Below are 21,548 nucleotides of genomic sequence, written 5' to 3'. Positions count from 1 at the left end.
TGTAAAAGAATCCTCCATCAAGCCCATAACAATTTTTGATACATTCTACAAACCAAACACCTAAATTCAATGTTTGGGAAAAGCCTTATATTTAAATGTGATTTTAAATAAAATGTCATACAAAATTGTATTGACTTTTATCTAAATCCATCCAAATCTAAATTCAAGTCACGAAATTAGGCAGTGGAGAAAAAAACAACCCATGCCTAAACAAAGTGAATTAACCCAAAAATGCAGCAAATTGAACATTTAGCATTCAATAACATCAACAGAATTTTTTACGAAAAAGTATGCCTAGAAGGTCCTCACAAACAGGATGCCATTAGTTTATAAACCTTTTGATATGATCAAAATTCCCTTTTACCTGTAAGAGTATGGCTGGGTTGTTACCTGCCACATTAAAAAGATGCAATCAAGAATTGGGAAGTGGCAATTTTTTTTCTCTCTCAAGTTCATGCAAAGTCATTGTTTCTTCCATTTCCTGCCTCGTGTTTGTGACGCATTGATGGCCTCGCTGGTTCCTATCGAAGCCTTGTAACTGCACTACATAAAAATTAAAAGACTTAATTCTAATTATTTGGTGGAAAAATTAATGTGAAGTCAAGGAACATATGGAACTAAAACTACAATTTAACTCTTTTATCCCATTTTCCTCCCTTGAAGCAATAGATTTTGGTAGGTGTTGAAAGGCTAATTTTCCCTCTTTTTCCTTTCCTTCATTTTCTTCCCAGCCAATTGAGGGAAGGTTCTTTCATTCCCTTCTATCAAATTGCAAAAATGGGCTTCATTTTCAACCTCAACAAATAATTTCAAGATTGAAAAAAAGTGGTCTTGCTTTATTACCCAGTAAATATTCACAATTCTTTGTCACCATCATTCTGTGCCTTTGCTGCCGCCTTTTCTGACTCTTCCAAAACAAATGTCTTGAGCGATTCAACATCCCTTGACCCTGATTATACGTCCAGTGAGCAAAGAAAAATTTAGGGAGCTATATAAATTATGTAAATTCAGTCATTAGGTGCAATATATGAGTCTTACAAAATTGTGTATATATATATGATGCCATTATTTCTGAATTCCAAGCTCATCCAAACATATGAGGAAATAAATCAATATTATTTTGTACACGGGATGTGGAAAAAAAAAAAAAAAAATGGTACAAGCTAGACTTTTCACTAGTGCTTGGTTCACGGAATGCCTATTCCTCGGAATAAATTAATTTTAATAGGTTAGTTACAATCAGTAATACAAGAAATTATGTTATAAAGCAAATAATAATACGAAACTTTTTTATGGGCCTATAATAAGAAATAGACAAAGAATAACTAATCTCAAATTTCAGCATGGGAATGTCTACTCCTTTCTTAATACATATTTAATTACATAATTAGGTATATATAAAGAATAGCTATTCCCTCAAATCCCAAATTTTAACTATATTCCATCTTATTCCAAGAAAAGCTATTCCGCTGAGCCAAAAGAACTCCTCTACTGTCCTGACAAACACAGCTTTCCCCAAAATAATTGAAAAGCTTATTCCAAACCTTTCATGCAAAATAGCAGTGCAAGAAAAGATGTGAAACAGATTCTGACCAATCAAAACAAAGCATGATATATATATATATATATATATATATATCAAGAGAGAAAGCCTTTAAAGGTCTCCTAATCTGAGAGAAGTCTTAAGTATTTATCCTATTAAGAACAACCAACCTAAAAAAAAGCTTCGATTTTAGGGGAGATTTTGACCTTCCAAATAACTTTGTAGAGTGGAAAGGAGAAATTCGTATCAACCAAGAATCACAGAAAGATTTGCAAGAATAAACACCCGAAGAATCCAACCACCAAGACCGACTATCATCTTCAGAAGATAACCTACAATTATTCAACATAACCAACAAAGAAGATAACCTAATAGTTTCCCTATCATTCAAATCTTTTGAAGTGAAAATCCCAAGAAGGTAGAGGACCACCCAGATCAACACTAAAAGAAGAAATGGGAAAATTTTGCCCTGAGCTCAAGTGAAATAGGTAAGGGAAAGACATGGGCAAAACAACATTCCCCAGCCAAAGGTCTTTTCCAAAAATGGATATTACAGCCCTTACCCAAGACAAATTAGTATGAGGAATAAAGAGGGTAAATCTGGGAAATAGCTCTCCATAGGCTTTCTGAAGAGCATTTAGAACCCAAATTAGTATCCCACCCATTTCCATCAAGTCCAAACTTGCTTTTGATAACTTTATGCCACAAGGAATAAACCTCTAGCGGGAGCTGCCAAAGCCATTTAACCAACTACAAAAGGCTTGACGACCAGCTATGCCTGGTGCAACCATACATATATTCTAAAAAGACAGTCCCGGTGCACAAAGTTCCCGCGTATGCAGGGTCCGGGGAAGGGGCAGACCACAATGGGTCTATAGTATGCAACCTTAGCTTACATTTTTGCAAGAGGCTATTTCCACCCTCGAATCTGTGACCTTCAGGTCACACGGCAACAACCTTACCGTTGCGCTCAAGCTCCCCTTCATCATACATATATTTCAAAATTAAAAATTATTAATAAAAATAGACATGAATACATTTGAGATATGTTCAAGATCTATGGATATAATATATATATATATATATATATATATTTTCATTTTATCTATTCTTGCCTTCTTTCAAAGAGCATAACATAAATAAAATTAAATATTTTACATGTTTCTTTTTTGATAATAAATGAAGGTATATTAATAAAGAGAATGTACAATTAGAGCGAGGATACTTAATCCTCTAAAAGAAAAAAGGGGAAAAAAAACGAGCAAAGAACAAACAAAAAAGAATAAAAATAGTAAAAAAATAAAAAATAAAATAAAATAAAATAAAATAAAATAAAAAGATGAACTTATCCAAGAAAACCACTCTTTAATCCCTTCCCATCATAGTTCCCCGAACACTTCAAATTTTCTAATTCCCTCTAAATCTTCTTCACCTTAGATTTACCACCATCAAGCCTAACCTCATTTCCTCCATGATCAAGCATGTAAGGCCCAAGCTATCCAAGCATCAACCTCAAAAATATTAATTCCATCTAAACCCTCTAGAGGAGGAGGCAACACATAAGATAAATCCCCAAAACAATCATTAGAAGAGTCAGGAAAAAATCCTTGCTTCTTTGGAATTTGATCCAAAAGTACCCACACAATCGTCCTCTGAAACATCCCCCCATCTCTCACTATCCTTGTAATAATCCTCTCAACAATTGGTTCCTCCACTATACTTAAAACACCTTTAGAATCTCTCTTATGAAATTTTTTTGTTTTGTCACCAGATGAATCCTAATTATCTTCAAAATACTTCCTCCTTTCAAAACCCAACTACACTTATTTATGGTGAGCGTAAACCTTTTGACTCCTCAGATTATCTTAATTGACTCCGTTATCACTTAAATTCGCTCTTGAAGCAACAATAAAATCTTGATTTTCGACTCCACAAGAATTAAAATTCTATGAAGAAGATACCCCAAACTCAATCCTAGAACTCTGCCTTCTTCTCCAAAATAGGGGACACCACTCTAGAAAATTAGTAGACTTTTTAGCAAGCGACAATCTAATTCTGCCAACTTTCCTTTTTGTTTTCAGAACAATTGCTTTTCTCCTCTTGACCACCATAGATCCTGTTAGAAGGTGATTTAGGCACTAAATTGCACACATCTTCCTTCTGTTCAGGGGAGAGATTAACTCTGACAACCTCACAAGTTTTCATAAGAAGGCCTTCCTTTTGATTGGGAACCTAACTAAGCATTTGGGTCTGCCCTTACGACTAGCCCAACTGCAATTTATCTTGATGAACTTTTCCCCTCGCCAATCAGACGCAATATAGAATCAAAATTCTGCTCCTGAGCCTCCATAACCAACAAGCCGATCAAAAATTTTAGAAGGCCTTTATTGCTTTCAAACAGCCGAACCATGTCTAAATTAATCATCGAAGACTAAAGCCCAGCTTGCCCGACTTTCATCATCGCATGAATCATCATCCAATAATCAACAAAGCCCATCCAATAATCACCATACATGTTTAAATGTTGTATTGATATGTTCATGCACACATAACAATCCATAGATTAAATCCACGCTTTATGGAAAACAAGTCTCAAATTAGACATGCCAATTGCAATACACCATGAATGAGAAATAAGGAAGCATCTAGATAGACATGGAATGGTTAAGTAATTGGTAGATACTAAAGAGTTATGAAGGGCACAGTAACAACTGCAAGATTAAATCCATTATTTATGGAAAACACTTCTCCGTTAGACATGCCAATTGCAATGCACCTTGAAGGAGAGCATCCAGATAGCCATGTAAGAATTAAGCAATCAGCATAGACCTAGAGCTATGGAGGGCACTATTAGAGGTTCTAGGCCAAGTTTCAAAAATTGAATCAAAAGTGAATTGCAAATACAGTTCATGGTGATACTAATTGACATATAGAAGAAATCATAGATGATATTAAATAGAACAGACAAAGCAAACCAATAAGTGGAATTTGGATCTTACCTTGATATTTTGCAACCTCCTCACCATCATAGAAGATCTTAAATGTAGGGTACGAATGAATATCAGCTTTTGTACATACTGATTTACTTGCCCCACAATCCACTTGTCCAATTTCTATCTCGTCTTCCTTTTCCATCTCCTTCCCTAGATCCTCCCATAGTGATCCCAAATTCTTACTAAGACCTCACATGGTAACAATTAATGAGAAAACAAAATGAAAGAACGGTGTTACAATCAGGCACAACTTATTCATTAAAAAAGGGGTAATTACCAATGCTTACACCAAGGAACGCAGAATTGCACAAACCATGCAGTATCTTTCTCCTTCACCTATACAAGGGGCATATAATTGATTAGAGGCAAGAGAGCAGAACGGCTCGCAGCAGCTCACTGGCAACCAGCTCATTCTCGCATCATAAGTGCCTAATATGTTACATTTCTCTTCTGCTACTTGGAAGGGCCCTCCTTACCTTGTTAAAAATTTTAGCTAGATGCTATAAATTGAACACAGAACGGAAACCATTTGCACAATTATCCAAATAAAGAGGCTCTTGACAGATGAATAGAATATAGGTCATAAGAAGGGTTTCAAATTGAACTATTCAACACCATAAAATGATTTTTTTTTTTTTAAAAAAAATTGGGTTGTCCAGGCCAATAACCATGATAGTTTCTCATCTACGAGGCAGAGATGCACAAGGGCCCACACCTTCGAAGAAGCAGCCCAAGGATTAGAATGATTGATACCCCGGCACTAAATTACAGATTCTAGTGGTTTAACTTGATTAGCAAAAGATGTTTAGCAAGATGAGGCGTGCAATATTCAACCAGAGCAGGAAAATAGCACGAAAACGTTAACGAAGTAAAGAGTTCAAATACAAAAACAATTCAGTGTTTGATTAAATGTAGCTGATCCGTAAACCCTAACCCTAAGGTTGCGGGTACAGGAGATCTGTGATCGCGTTTCCGAACAAATAAACAACAGAGAAAGGTAAGATAAATTGTGGAATTGGCGTACCTTGTCGGTGAAGGTATCGGGTTTTAGGGTTATAACCTCCGGTTTGACGGAAATCAAGCTGAAGAGAAGAAGAAATGAGATGAGAAGAAGAGCCAAAGGCGTATGGGTGTTCATCGTTGCTCCGCAGGTCTTCTCAGGAAAATAATCTAAGAACTTCACGTCGCACAACAAGAATCCAAACGGGGCTACGATGGTTCCGTTAACAATTAAATAACCGCCGCTTCAAGCATGGTGCTAAAGTTTTTTTTTTAAAGGCCAAAATGTGATTCTAATTTCTAATATTCCGTTAGTTGAATTAAAACTTGAAAAATATGATAAAAATATGTTTAAAACAATAAAATTTCAAATAATACACATTAAAAGTACTATAATAAAAAATTTATTATAATTTTTTTATTTAATTATTCTACTTTACAACAAAAAATTTATTGGACATGACAATTGAAAAATAATAAAATTATTTTGTATTTGGCTTTATTATTATTACTTTTTAAAATTTATGTATATTTTAATTTTAATAAAATTTAAATTTATATTATCATTTAATTTTTATTTTTATTTAAAATATATAAAATAAATAATTTAATCCAAAATATATATATTTTTAGACATTAAAATGTCTGACTAGAAGTTGTCAAAACAACTGAAAATCATAAAATTTAGTTTTGAGTTTTTTGAGAAACATATGAGAATTGGCAATAAAAATATAAAACTAACAATAAAAACAAATACATTTTTATAATATATTTTTTCACAATAGAGAAATAGAAAAAAAAAAATAAAAAATAACAACGATACCAAATAAACCCCCAACTATTAAAGTGGTTCAATAGATGTGATATTAAATACAACCAAAAATGATATTATAACTATTATTTTTGTCTAATTATTTAAATTTATAGAGACGTGATTTCAAACTCCTTTAATCATGTATAGAGAGGGAGCATTATGATTTCTCACTTTGAAAAACATAATTAAAGTAAGAAAATTTTAGTACAAAGTTTATGTGCAAACGATTAGAATTGAGGTGAAGAAATTTCAATTTCGGTTGATTTGAGCATAATAAGCAATTCATGAGTTATTTTATTTTGCAATTCCTATGCTTTGCAAGATGCATAATAATGTATCTTAGCTAGTTCTGAAGTTTGGGGTTGATTTATTGTTATGAATATTTACCTATCCAAGTGTTTGATGACATGATGTTGCAGTGGGACACAGAAATATAGTTACATACTCACTTATTTGCATGTATTGAGTATTTCTTTACAGGGGAATAGAACACATAATTGTATTTGAGTGTTCGATGAAATATTTGAGTAGAATATCGACTAAGTAATTACTACTTTGATTATTCCTTGAAAAACTTTATAAAATCAATATCAACTTAAAAAAGTGGGGAGGAAATATCCAAAAATATTGACATTTTACATGAGTAGATTTCTATATGCAATAGAGACGATCAAAGAAATATGAGAGATATAAGTGTTGTTTCATTTAAATATCAAGAGAGGTCATATCATGTTCTTTAACATTTGTACTTTTTGGTAAACTTTAGGGACTTTGTCCTTATAAAAACCATTTAAGGGGTAAAATACAATGCCCTCTTAATGTTCACCAAAATGGTTGATGGTTGAGAGTGGACTAAATGATTCTTACATTCAAAGAAGAATATCCATTTCATGTGGATGATGTAGAATTATGACTCACATGAAATGGAAGGCCAATGGACATTTTGGATTAATGGATTAAGGTGACTTTTGGCTTTCAAAATACTATGGGAGTTAATGGGGAAGTGGAAGGATTTTTTCCTATTAATGCCTACTTTTATGGGAGTGGGATAATAGCTATATATATAGGGTTGGATATTGTCCTCTTGCCACCAATCTTTCTCTCATCGTTTACCCATATGATTTGGTGAAGAACAGAGATAGAAAGAAGGTTAGGTGAGAGAAACGATTCCTACAAGTCTTCTTCAAAGACTAGTTTACATCATGGCTGATCCATATATGTTTGCTTATGGATTCTTTAATTTTCAGCATAAAAGAAATATATGTGAAAATCATAATAATTAAACATTTTATAATTTTTGCAAAATAATAGAATAAATTCTTACATTTGGTATCAGAGCCAAGGTTGAAATTATCATGTTTTTCCTTTAATATAGAAATTGATTTTGTTAATTGTGGAATGTTTAGCATTCACCATGTTTGTTCGTTTGATTTCGGAAAATTCCCATGTTGTTTGTCGAATTTAATGAAATATTAATGGAGGCATATAGTCGTTGGATTTATTGGATTGTTATATCATGATTCCGAAATCGTCATCACCTCTATAGTGATATATTGCGCTAATTACGTATCTAAGGAAAAATTCTGTCTAAAAAAGTGGGACTTAAGTGGTCCATTGCGACCCCCACTTACCTAGGAATTTACCTCGTATAATTTAGCACAATCATCACTGGGCCTACTACCATGTCATCAGCGCCACCTCAGTAAACGACGTTATAGCAATTAGGGAATATTTCTTTATGCATGCTTTATTGTTTGAGTTTAGTATGGACTCACTTACGTTAGGTTAATAAATGTATTTATGCATGCAAGGGTTGAAATGTTAGGGGCCGAATTTTATATATCTTTCATGATGAAAAACTTATTTTGGGATTTTATTTATTTGCTGTGAGCTTGGACAATTTTTGCTAAGTAAGGTATCAATCAATGTTTATTTTATGGCTAGCATGTTGTCACCAAAGTGATCTTGTTAAGAAAAGTTATAAACATTGAATTGAAATATGATTTTGCAAAAATTATTACAGAATAGTTATTTGATTATTATGGTTGACCCAAAGGTGTACCAACTTTCAAGTAATAATTGAATTAGCCAAGATAATTGAAAGAATGGTAGTGAGATTGGGATGGATGCCCAAAGGTGATAGACCAATTAAACTTTAAAGGGTTATCAATTATGTCTAGGTGGGTGAAAATCACTAGTAAATGTAAATGTTAGTATATTGCATAAGTTAATCCAAAGATTGAGCGTAATTTACTAATGAAAGTATTTTACTCAAAACATTAATGTTGTGATCATTTTATTGCAGTGTCTGTTCTTGTTTCACTACATTCGCTAACTTCTTTTGTTTCAATCTTTAATGGGACAAATTTCTCTAATTGAAATGAACAGATTCGGTTTCACCTTGGTGTTCTAGATTTGGACTTAACTCTACAAATAGATAAACCGGCTGCTATTTCTAAAACAAGAAGTTCAGAGCAGTGAGTTTTGTATAGGTCATGGGAAAGATCGAACAGATTAAGTATTATGTTCATGCAGATGTGTATAGCAAACAATATTAAATCAACACTTCCTCAACTTGAAAATGCAAAGGAATATCTTAAGGCTGTGGAAGATCGGTTTTGTTTAGCGCACAAGTCCCTTGTAGGGAGATTAATGGTTGAACTTACCACCATGAAGTTTGATGGTAGATGAGGAATGAACGAACATGTCCTTGATATGACTAATCTAGATGCCAGACTGAACTCACTGGGAATGAATGTTGATGAGAGCTTCCTTGTTTAGTTTATTCTGAATTCTTTGCCTCCTCAGTATGAGTCATTTCAGATTCACTATAACACTATTAAAGAAAAAGTGGAATGTGAATGAATTGGCAAGTATGTTAACTCAAGAAGAGGCAAGGCTTAAGCAACAAGGACAACATTCAATTAATGTCACGAGTCATGCAGTTGGAAGCAAAGGAAAGAAATCGAAAAAGAGTTTCAAGAAAGATCCATTGAAGGTTGTGGGACCTTCTCATGGCAATGAGGCTCATAAGAAGGAACATAATGGACCGAAATGTTATTTTTGTCATGGCTATGGGTATTTAAAGAAAAATTTCCCGAAACGGAGAGCTTGGTTCGAAAAGAAAAGTAAGGTATTGGCTTATGTATGTTTTGAATCAAATATGACACTAGTTCCTTCTAATACATGGTGGATTGACTCTGGTTCTAATATTCATGTTTCAAATTCGATGCAGGGATACCTTTCAATCCATAACATACAGGAAAATAAGCATTTTATAGTCTTAGGAAATGGAAATCAAGTACCAGTAGTTGGTGTTGGAACCTTTCGTTTGTTTTTAGAGTCAGGTAATTGTTTAAACCTGTTTGATACTGTTTATGTTCCAACTATTTTAAGAATTTAATTTCCATGTCAAGACTAGATAATGATGGTTATGGTTTGCATTTTGAACATAAAGGTTTCCGTTTGTTGAAAAATGGCTTATGTGTTGGTTCTAGTGTTTGATCGAGGGGTTATATAAATTTAATCTTAATAAAAACTTTTCTGAAACACTTCTCACCCTGCATTATAATGTTGGAACTAAACGTAGCAGAGTTAATGAAAACTCCTCTTTCTTGTGGCATAAAAGACTATGTCATATATCCAGAGAGAGAATGGAAAGATTAGTAAAAGATAGGATTCTTACAAACCTTGATTTTCCTGATTTCGATGTATGTGTTGATTGCATTAAAGGAAAGCAAATCAAACATACAAAGAAAGGGGGAACGAGGAGTGGAAATCTTCTAGAGATTGTTCATACTGATGTGTGTTGTAACAACCTGAAAATTCTACTGTTCTAATATCACAATTGTAAAGCCCCGAACCCGATGGGGCTCGGAGTGCTACCCTCCATACATAATCTCTAATACCATAACTATACTGACCCGTACCCAAAGTGGGGTACCGAGACACCTGTCCATAACTCATATTAAACAACACAACGGAAGCATAAATATATAAACCCCAAATACAATACTAGAGTTCTAATGTCAGCATAATTATGTACATATATCCTCAAAATCCATAATACATCCCGAGATACACAAAGTATATCCATATACCTAACTGTGTCTCATAAGTACTTACCTTGAACTACCCTATCTAGTCCTGCCCTAAAGCTCTTTAGGCTTGGTTCCTTGGATTTCTTGAAATGTTAGAATTATAGGAGTGAGACACTTCTTAGTAAGACGAAATAGATTATCATCAGTGTGTGATAGATGAGTTCTTAGTGTAGCATAAACATATCCTTTAAATAATTAACTTTAACTGGTAAATCATGTTAATGTGTACTCACACTTATATATTTTAAATACATATTTTCTACTCAAACATACTTTAACTTAATAGATAATCATGGTTTCATAAATCTACATATATATACATAAAAGAATTTCCCTGATGGAACTATCATATAACATCATGTATAATCCCTCATGATTGGGTTGTGCGGCCTGAAAGCTGGACTTAGCCATGGTTGACCTACTAGGCTAAGTCAAAATTGTTATGTTTATAGTATGATTGCCCACCCAAATTGATATGGACCCAGTAGGTAACCTACCCACAATACATCACTTCAAGGGCTAATCGACTGCCATCCACCTACATTTTCCTAATAGTGTGGCGGCACTGCATGTAATACTAACTATGGTACCGTGCTCTGAATTATCACTAGTCCATCAGGGTTCTTCTAACATATAATACAATTCATATAATAAAATTGTAACATGATATCATTTTCATAAGTTTGTATAAAATCTGACATGTTCACAATTTTGTATAAAATCCGTCATATCATACCTTTGTATAAAATTGCCATTTCATAACTCGGCATAAAGTCGTCTTAACTGTCATTTCATTGCTATATAAAAACCTTCATGTTTAATCATAGTAAAAATAATCATACTCATGCCACACATTTTGAGTGATAGTACATGATATAATAACTACCTTGGAAAAATATATTTTACTGAGAAATAAACGTATAATCATCTTCTAGGATTTACTTAACTCAAAATACCCGGGTTTTCCCAAATACACATATATATAATATACCAAATTATCATTTTCCTATGTCTGATTATTCAAAAAAATTATATATAACAATCCTATAATCATAGACTTCATTTTAATTGGTTAAATTTCCAAAAATATCTGACATAATCTATTCCCCTTACCTTATCCCTGGAGTGGTGCCTACGATCCCCAAACGACGAATCCACCCCGGTTAAACTGCTTTTGAATTGTGGACAGGAAGGAAACCGAGTTTAAGACACTTTCATATTTGGGGCAGTCCAGCAGTAGCTAGGATCTATATTCCACATGAAAAGAAATTGGACTCTAGAACTGTAAGCGAGTACTTTATTGGTTACCTATAGAAGTCCAAAGGGTAAAGGTTTTACTGTCCTAAACATAGTACGAGAATTGTTGAAACCGAAAATGCCAGATTCCTTGAGAATGGTGAAATTAGTGGGAGTGATGTATCACGTAATGTGGTCATTGAAGAAGTTCGGGTACCTATCTCGATGCCCAGAACTTCAACAGAAGTTTTTGTTTCTCCAGTTATCAAATAGTATGATAACATTGAACAACAATCTAGTGATCAGTCACTCCATAATGAGAATGTTACCAATGAACCAGTTGCAAAACAATCACAAGGAATAGCATTAAGGAGATCTCAAAGAAAAAAGAGATAAGCTATTTCAAATGATTATTTGGTATATTTGCAAGAATTTAATTATGATTTAGGGACAAATAAAGATTCGGTTTCATTTTCACAAGCCATTGAAAGTAATGATTCTGTAAAATGGATTAATGCTATAAATGATGAGTTGAAATCAATGGAACAAAATAAAGTTTGGGACATCGTTCATTTGCCTAAAGGTTTTAAAATAGTTGGGTGTAAGCGGGTCTTTAAAACCAAACACGACTGCAATGACAATATTGAACGATATAAAGTTAGACTTGTAGCTAAGGGTTTCACTCAAAAGGAAGGTGTTGATTACAAAGAAACGTTCTCTCCTATATCTAAAAAGGACTCTTTTAGAATCATAATTGCTTTGGTGGCTCATTTTGATTTAGATTTAAACCAAATGGGTGTGAAAACTGCTTTTCTGAATGGGAATTTAGATGAAGAGGTGTACATGGATCTTTCCAAATGTTTAATAATTAAAGGAAATGAGCATATGATTTGCAAATCAAATAAGTCAATTTATGGATTTAAACAAGCTTCCAGACAATGGTATTTTAAATTTCATGATACCATCACATCCTTTGGATTTAAGGAAAATACCATTGATTGGTGTATATATTTAAAGGTCAGTGGGAGCAAGTTTATTTTCTTGATTCTATATGTTGACGATATATTGCTTGCCAGTAATGATCTTAGTTTACTGAATGACACCAAGAGATTTCTTTCTATAAACTTTGAAATGAAAGATATGGGTGAGACAACTTACATGATAAGAATTGAAATATTTCGTAATAGATCACGTGGAGTGTTAGGGTTGTCTCGGATGAGATATATCAATAAAGTTCTAGAAAGATTTCATATGACTGAATATGCAACCACTCCTACTCCTATTTGTAAAAGGGACGAATTTAGTGAAAATGATTGTCCACAAAATGCATTAGAAAAGAAAAGAATGGAAAATATTCCTTATGTGTAGAAACACGAACCTAGAAAATAAAAGAAATAAATAAGAAACGAAGAAAAGGAATTTAAAAAGGGAAAAGTAGTAGGGTTCATCGACGAATCCCCTGATTTTGTCGACGAATGCCCTTCTGTTTCTCTTCGACAAAGTTCAGGCATCGTCGACAAAGAAATCCTGAATGATAGGAATTTTAGACTTAAGGTTCATCGATGAACCCTTCCTTTTGTCGATGAATGTCCTTCTACAATTCGTCGATGAAGGCACATTTCGTTGACAAATGCGATCGGGTCAACAACCTATAAATAACTTTGGAATTACTTCTTGATTAAGAAATCATAAAAAATCTCTCTTTCTCTCTCTAAAAACTGAGCCCCTCACTTTATCTCTATGATATTTTACTGTTCGTTTCCAGAATCGACGATCGGAAGTTACCACGAGGATCTAAGAAAAATTCTCTACAAGTCTAGCGGAGTGGATTTTTGAATGGGGCCTTTCGAGGCATCACTCCAAAATTGAGGTAAGGGTAGAAATGCACCTTCTATCTAACATATAACTAGTTAAATAGGGTCTATGGGTTTGAGGATATTTAATGGTTGCTAATCTGGGGTTTGAATTGATTAAACTGGGGAAATGTGCTTTGAGGTTTCTAGAGCCCGTATTGCCATTGGGTGGGTTATAGGAGCATTGTAGGAACTTTCTCAGTGAATAGGTAAGGGGATTAAGTTAAGTCAAGATTTTTCTAAAGTTAAACTGATTAAACTTCTATATATGTATATTTATGTTTTTAGTTATTACAAAAACCAACTGTTCAAAATGGATTTTTCAAACCTAAGATATATGATATGATATTTTGAGTAAAAATAAACGGTGGAAAGTTTGGTAAATATACTGTGTTTTTTGGTTGCCTATGGGCTATGTTCAAAGTACTGAAATCATGTAGCAGATGAATACTATTTTGAGGGTTATTAAATAACCGAGCTTGTGAATGGTTGTGAAATACTGGAACTGTTTGTGAAAAATACAGGGATTTTATTTAGTGGCTGAGAGCCAAGTGTTATATGATGACCGAGGGTCGGGATTTTATTTAGCGGTTGAGAGCCGACTGTTATACAACAGCCGAGGGCCAGGATTTTATTTAGCGGCTGTGAGTCAAGTTTTATATGACGGCCGAGATTTTATAATATGACAGGTTTTATACGAAATACAGTTTTTATTACTTAAATTACATGATATGCCTCAAGAACCCTGAGGACCAGTTATGTTATGAGCACAGTACCATTGCTAGAGATTCAGTAGTTGATCACGTGAGCCCACACTATTCTGGATATAAGTGTAGGGTGGTCTCAGCTGATTCGCCTCAATAGAGGATGTACCTTTCTTGGAAGTCCAGACCAGGAAGTGTTAAGGCAATCGAACCCGCAACTGAGTTGTGGATGCCTATAGCCGTAGTTAGTAGCAGATATATGATTTTGACTTTGTCGGAGTTGATCCCCTAGAGCTTAATTAAGCCTTTAGACCACACAATCCGTACCATGGGGGAAGTAAATGGTGTTTAGTCACAGGGAGTGTCTTTTATGCATATCTGTAGATTTATGTAAATGATATTATTTATTTACTGACTGTTTATACTATGGAAACGAGATGAGTATTTTCAACTATGTAAAGTGAGTACAATGTGAAATAGCTATTTTCGGTTAAATGAAGGATGAATTTTTTCTGTAAGCACTAAATGCATGCTGACTATACACTGATATTAACTTAATCTTCCTTACTGAGAAGTGTCTTACCTTAATATACAAATTATCTTTTCAGGACCATCTCGAGGATGAGTTTAGCAAACTACGAAGCGAAGTGATAGCCAGTTAGTTTTTTGTGAGTGTTAGTAAGAACTCTACTATATTTAAGTTTGGTTTAAAGCCCTTAAGAATGTAATATGGGCGTATGGACTGAGTTATTTTTGGTATTGTACTACGGTTTGTATTATGAGTATCGGGAGACTCTGATGTATATTAGTAACATAGAACTCTGGTAATGGATTATGGAGACTATTTTATTTTATTTTTTTTGCTGCATTTAAATAATGATTATGGTATAGGTACACAGATGTCACTAAAGTTGCACCTCGAGCCCACATGGTGGGTCGAGGCGTTACAGGTGGTATCAGAGCCTAGGTTCGCTAGGTTCTGCAGACTTTGACAGTTGATAATTACCAGAGTATAGGATAAGATAAGTTAAGGATAGGAATGGGTAGATTAGGCGAGTCTTGGTCTAGAAGCTTAGAGGCGGAGATTCGTTGACGGTCTTCTATGTTTTTTCTGGATTCATGATTTCAGGAAAAAAACCATGGTAAATCCATCGATGGTTTCGTTTCTAGGTTGAGAGACTGGAACTTGGAAATGTAAGTGGGATGTTAGGATAGTTGAGTATATGCGTAGTGTCAGTATTATGGATAGAGGCCGGTACCTAGGCGATTTTGTAACAGAATGGTGTAAATGATTTCTTTTAACTTATATGTTTTATTATTAGTCATTCCATACTTGCACTGTAGTAATCGGAAAAAATAAAATTTTAAAAAATAATAATCATAATAATAATAATAATAAAATAAAAGAATAAAATAAAATAAATTAATTAAATTAACAAGTAAAATGAATAATATGATAAGGAAAATATATATATATATATAAGTTATTAGGATATATATGTAATATATATATATATATATATATATATATATATAAAAGTTAAAAGTAATAATGACATATATATATAATATATGTAAGTTATCTTAAAGTGAGTTTCTCCAAGAAGCTTTGTTTAATTAATGGTTATCATGATATTAATATATATATACATAATAGTACAAACTTCTCCAAGAAGCTTGCTTTAAGTTTGGAAGTGCTCTCTCTCTCTCTCTCTCTCTCTCTCTCTCTCTCTCTCTCTCTCTCTCTCTCTCTCTCTCTCTCTCTTCGATTTCGGGCCAGTTTTACGCCGGATCGACAAACTGAAGCCACCACGACGCTCCTGACGAAGTTCTCTACAAATCTGTCGGAGCGGATTGTTGGAGAAAACAATTTGAAAATCATCCCTAAGTTGAGATAAGACTTTTTAAGTCAAATTTGAAGTTGTGTCAATTGAGAAAAGTGTTATACGCGTTGAAATATTAAAGTTTAATACTGAAAGTTTTCGTTTTTAGGGGTGTTGATTGAGAACATTGGGAATCATTCCTAAGTTGAGGTAAGACTTTTTAAGCCGAATTTGACTTAGTGGTAGTTATAGAAAATGTTGTACGTACGAAAATACTGAACTTTAATTCTACGAATTTTCATTTTCAGGGTGTTGAGTTGAGAACCCTGTGGGAACGAGGAAGATTTTTTTAGGGGCTTTTCAGGAATCAGGTAAGGGGATAAACTAAACTAGTTTTGTTTTGAGAAAATGTATGTATATATGTAGGATCTTGTTTCAGGAAAATAAATATATTTATATATATGATTTATATTTGGAAAATACTGTTTAAATGATGATATGTTGAATACGTGGAAAATTTGTTTAGTGTGCCATGAGTATAAAAATGTTGTGAAATACTGTTTTTTGGGAATGGGGATGATATGAATTTCTATGATGGAAAACCGGCATACGGGCCAAGATATTTAAATATATATATATATATGTGTGTGTGTGTGTGTGTGATTTTTCGGCACATGGGCCGTGCTATGTGGATATGTTTGCCGGCGTACGAGCCGTGCTATATGGATGAGATTTGCTAGCGTACGGGCTGCGCTATATGATTTGTCGGCGTATAAGCCAACCTATGATAAAATGTGTAATACCGGCGTATGGGCCGATGATTTTCATGATACATGTATATATACAAAATGATATGATTGATGTGAAAATAAATGATATGAGATATCTATGTATCACGATTTTAGTATATGTTATATGATATCAGAACCTGGTTGGCTTGGTCTAGGCTAATACTTGCACGGTACCACAAGAGCTTAAAGTATTTCTTCACACAGAAAGAATTGAATAAGAGACAGAGGAGGTGGTTAGAGTTGATTAAGGATTTTGATTGTACCATCAACTATCACCTAGGGAAAGCAAACGTGGTAGTTGATGCATTGAGCAAGAAATCCAGGAAGCCAGTGTTGGCTGCTATGGGGATCCTACATCCGATCATGATGGATCTGGAGAGACTCGACATAGAGTTAGTAGAGAGTGATCTCCCAATATGTATTGCCAGCCTAGTGGTACAGCCTATTCTGCAGGAAAGAATTAAAGCTGTCCAGAAGGAAGATCCAGAATTAGCAGAGTTGATAGACAGAGTACAAAGTGGGCAGGGGGAGGAATTCAGTATCGCAGATGACAGAGCTTTGCGGTTCCGTACCAGATTATGTGTTCCTGCCAATACTGAGATCAGGAAGACTATTTTAGAGGAGGCTCACAGATCTTTGTATACGATTCATCCCATCTCGGTAGTACAAAGATGTACAGAGATCTGCGAGAGTCGTACTGGTGGAGTGGTTTGAAGAGGGGGATTGCCAAGTATGTAGTGTAGTGTTTGACGTGCCAGCAGGTGAAAGCTGAGCACCAAAAGCCGGTAGGGCAGTTGCAGCCGTTATTTATCCTAGAGTGGAAGTGGGATCATATATTGATGGACTTCGTGTTAAGACTGCCAACGACGTTACATGGCTAGAATGTCATCTGGGTGATTGTTGATTGATTGACAAAGACCGCCCACTTTATACCTATCAAGATCAACTACTCCCTCAGCCGTTTAGCGGAGATTTACATACAGGAGATAGTTCGTTCTCATGGAGTGCCAGTATCGATTGTGTCAGATCGAGACCTGCGATTTACATCACGATGTTGGAGGAGTTTGCAGGAGGCTATAGGGTCTCAGCTATCGTTTAGTACGACATTCCATCCTCAATCAGACAGGCAGACTGAGAGGACGATACAAATATTAGAGGATATGCTCCGAGCATGTGTATTAGACTTTGGGGGTAGTTGGACTCAGTTCATACCGCTGGTAGAGTTTGCATATAATAATAGTTATCAGTCCAGCATTGGCATGACACCGTTTGAGGCTTTATACGGTAGGAGATGTCGATTTCCTTTGTTTTGGGATGAAGTGGTTGAGCGGTGAGTAGTGGGGCCAGAGCTGGTTTAGCAGGAGTGTGATAAAGTTTGTCTTATCAGGGACAGGATTAGTGCAGCTTAGAGCCTACAGAAGAGTTATGCCGACCATCGTCGCAGGAATTTAGAGTTTGATGTAGGTGATCACATATTTTTGAAGATAGCTCCGATGAAAGGGGTTATGCGATTTGGGAGGAAGGGTAAACTTAGTCCTAGGTTTATCGGTCCATTTGAGATTCTAGATAAAGTGGGACCAGTAGCCTACAGGTTAGCTTTGCCACCTGTATTGTCCAGGATTCACGACGTATTTCATGTTGCTATGTTGAGGAAATACGTCCCAGACCCTTCTCATATCATCAGTTATGATGAGTTGGAGCTTAGTGATACACTGGGATATAAGGAGGTACCAGTACAGATTCTGGATAGGAAAGTACAGGAGCTACGTAATAAGAAAATTCCTCAGGTAAAGGTTTTGTGGAGGAATCATGCGGTAGAAGAGACTTCTTGGGAATCCGAGGAGCAGATGAGACAGAGATATCTGCATCTATTCCAAGAAAGTTGATGGGATAAAATGCAAGTAGTTAGGTAGTTTCTTTTGCAGGTACATGTAATGGTTTAATTAGTGTAGTATTTTAGTTTTGGGAGAATGATTTTCTTTTGTATATGTAATCTTCCAACACTCGAAATATAACCACGGTATTCCTCCGCCATGAGTGAGGGTAGGTGATAAAATGAGTAGACCCTTTTTCTTGGTTAAAGGATGGCGAGTTACGGAAACAGTAAATTTCGAGGACGAAATTCTTTTAAGGGGGGAGGAATGTAGTAACCGGGAAAATAAAATTAAAAAAATAATAATAATAAAATAATAAAATAAAATAAATTAATTAAATTAACAAGTAAAATGAATAGTATGATAAGGAATATATATATATATATATATATATAAAATATATGTAAGTTATCTTAAAGTGAGCTTCTCCAAAAAGGTTTGTTTAATTAATGGTTATCATGATATTAATATATATATATATATATATATATATATATATATAATATTGTATTAGGAAGCTTGCTTTAATTAATAGTTAGTATGATATTAATATATATATATATAAATAATAGTGCTTATATATATATATATATATGTATAATATTGTATTAGGAAGCTTGCTTTAATTAATAGTTAGTATGATATTAATATATATATATACATAATAGTGCAAGCTTCTCCAAGAAGCTTGCTTTAAGTTTGGAAGTGCTCTCTCTCTCTCCTCCCTCTCTCCTACGACTCTCTCTCTCTCTCTCTCTCTCTCTTGGATTTTGGGCCAGTTTTACGCCAAATCGACAAACCGAAGCCACCACAACGCTCCTGGCAAAGTTCTCTACAAATTTGCCGGAGCGGATCGTTGGAGAAAACAATTTGAAAATCATCCCTAAGTTGAGGTAAGACTTTTTAAGTCAAATTTGAAGTTGTGTCAGTTAAGAAAAGTGTTATACGCATTGAAATATTAAAGTTTAAGACTGAGAGTTTTCGTTTCCAGGGGTATTGATTGGGAACGTTAGGAATCATCTCTAAGTTGAGGTAAGGCTTTTTAAGCCGAATTTGACTTAGTGGTAGTTATAGAAAATGTTGTACGTACGAAAATATTGAACTTTAATTCTACGAGTTTTCATTTTCAGGGTGTTGAGTTGAGAACCCTGTGGGAATGGGGAAGATTTTCTTAGGGGCTTTTCAGGAATCAGGTAAGGGAATAAACTAAGCTAGTTTTGTTTTGAGAAAATGCATGTATATATATATATATGTAGCATCTGGTTTTAGGAAAATAAATATATTTATATATATGATTTATATTTGGAAAATATTGTTTAAATGATGATATGTTGAATACGTGAAAAATTTGTTTAGTGTGGCATGAGTAAAAAAATGTTGTGAAATACTGTTTTATGGGAATGGGGATGATATGGATTTCTATGATGGAAAATCGACGTACGGGCCGAGATATATAAATATGTGATTTGCCGGCATACGGGCCGTGCTACGTGGATATGTTTGCCGGAATAAGGGCCGTGTTATGTGGATGACATTTTCCAGCGTATGACTGTGCTATGTGAATTGCCAGCGTACAGGCCGAGCTATGATAAAATGTGTAATACCGGCGTATAGGCCGATGATTTTCATGATACATGTATATATGCAAAATGATATGATTGATGTGAAAATAAATGATATGAGATATCTATGTACCACAATTTTAGTATATGTTATATGATATCAGAACCTAGTTGGCTTGGTCTAGGCTAGCACTTGCACGGTACCGTTGCTATGTGTCCATGGTCCTCGTGATCATGATATCTGTGTTAACGCCGCTATACAAAGTGGTGTGAGATTGGATGGTCAATGTGGTTATTTTCAAGAAGTGTGGTGTTATCGCCCCTGGTGTACGGACCAGTCTGGGTAGACCCATCGGACCTACAGACTACTGTTTGACTTGGAAGTGGTCGGCCAACCATTGTCAGGTCCCGCCTTCGGGCCACACAACCTAGTCATATGGGGGTAATACATGACAACAGTCAGCTAACCTATCAGGATTGTTTTATGTTATTATTATTATGAGATGAGATATGTTATGAAAATGCAGTACGTTCTGCCATGTTTTGATTTATATATAAGTTTCCCAAATTTGATAAACAGTACTGAACACGTTATGTATGATATATGTTGAACACAGAATACTCATGTTGCCACACACTAGTATTAGTTTATTTCCCTTACTGAGAGGTGTCTCATCCCTAAATTTTACAAACTTTTTAGGAGCCCCTGATAGGCGAGCGGGAAAAGCCCCGCTGAACTAGTGTTGTGTATCTACCCTTTTGAAGGGTAAGTTTTGTAGGGACGATTAGATTTTTGGGGAAATGTCCCTAGATTTCATTGTTGGGATGTATGTATGGAAGTACAACGATTGTAGTAACTCTGGTATATTGTGATATATGAAATGATGAGATGCATGTGATTGTATGTTTCCTGCTGTTTAGGGCTTCTGCTATATGTTTTAATATATCCCTAGTACCCACGGGTTCAGGTGGATTGTGATCTGCTGAGCTGAAATGTGAGATGTGTGGTATTAATTTTATGATGATATTATTATAAAAAAAATGTGGAAAATGAGCAGGTCGTGACATGCACCACCTTTAAATATATAGGGGAAGCAAAGAGATGGTGGAGATCGGCAAAGTTGGTAGAAGAGTAGCACCCAAGACATGCATCTATTACCTGGAGCCATTTCAAGGAGATTTTCTTTGGCGGATACTTCCTTGTTGCTACCTGAGAGGCGAAGGCAAATGACTTCTTGCATCTGACCCAGGGGAAC

At 34.8% G+C, this 21,548-nt stretch overlaps 1 protein-coding gene across 2 annotated transcripts; it reads right to left on the bottom strand.

Annotated features, from left to right (window-relative positions):
• Positions 1–220: 220 nt before the first annotated feature.
• LOC131149853 (protein disulfide-isomerase 5-1) lies at positions 221–5,829 on the bottom strand. Of its 2 annotated transcripts, none has more exons than XM_058100624.1 (5): positions 5,561–5,829; positions 4,814–4,872; positions 4,543–4,718; positions 844–949; positions 221–538 (listed from the first exon to the last, which is right to left on the bottom strand). In XM_058100624.1, exons 1-4 carry the CDS (start codon positions 5,672–5,674, stop codon positions 855–857), a joined length of 444 nt encoding a protein of 147 aa, XP_057956607.1. In that variant the 5' UTR covers positions 5,675–5,829; the 3' UTR covers positions 221–538; positions 844–854. The 2 variants fall into 2 exon arrangements, with proteins under 2 accessions (XP_057956607.1, XP_057956608.1); XM_058100625.1 differs by having other exon boundaries at positions 221–543; positions 5,561–5,821.
• Between the last annotated feature and the right edge of the window lie 15,719 nt (positions 5,830–21,548).

The sequence above is a fragment of the Malania oleifera genome, chromosome 2, assembly GCF_029873635.1.
Source record: "Malania oleifera isolate guangnan ecotype guangnan chromosome 2, ASM2987363v1, whole genome shotgun sequence".
Classification (NCBI taxonomy): Eukaryota; Viridiplantae; Streptophyta; class Magnoliopsida; order Santalales; family Ximeniaceae; genus Malania; species Malania oleifera.
Note: the sequence above shows the minus strand (reverse complement) of the source record. Positions and strands in the feature narration are given on the sequence as shown.

Excerpts from the sequence above, each read along its gene's own strand:
- LOC131149853 (XM_058100624.1), bottom strand. The coding sequence starts at position 5,674 with ATGAACACCCATACGCCTTTGGCTCTTCTTCTCATCTCATTTCTTCTT. Across the intron at positions 4,873-5,560 it reads CCGATACCTTCACCGACAAG|GTGAAGGAGAAAGATACTGC; the intron begins GTACGCCAATTC and ends CCCCTTGTATAG. Across the intron at positions 950-4,542 it reads GGAGGTTGCAAAATATCAAG|GGTCAAGGGATGTTGAATCG; the intron begins GTAAGATCCAAA and ends ACGTATAATCAG.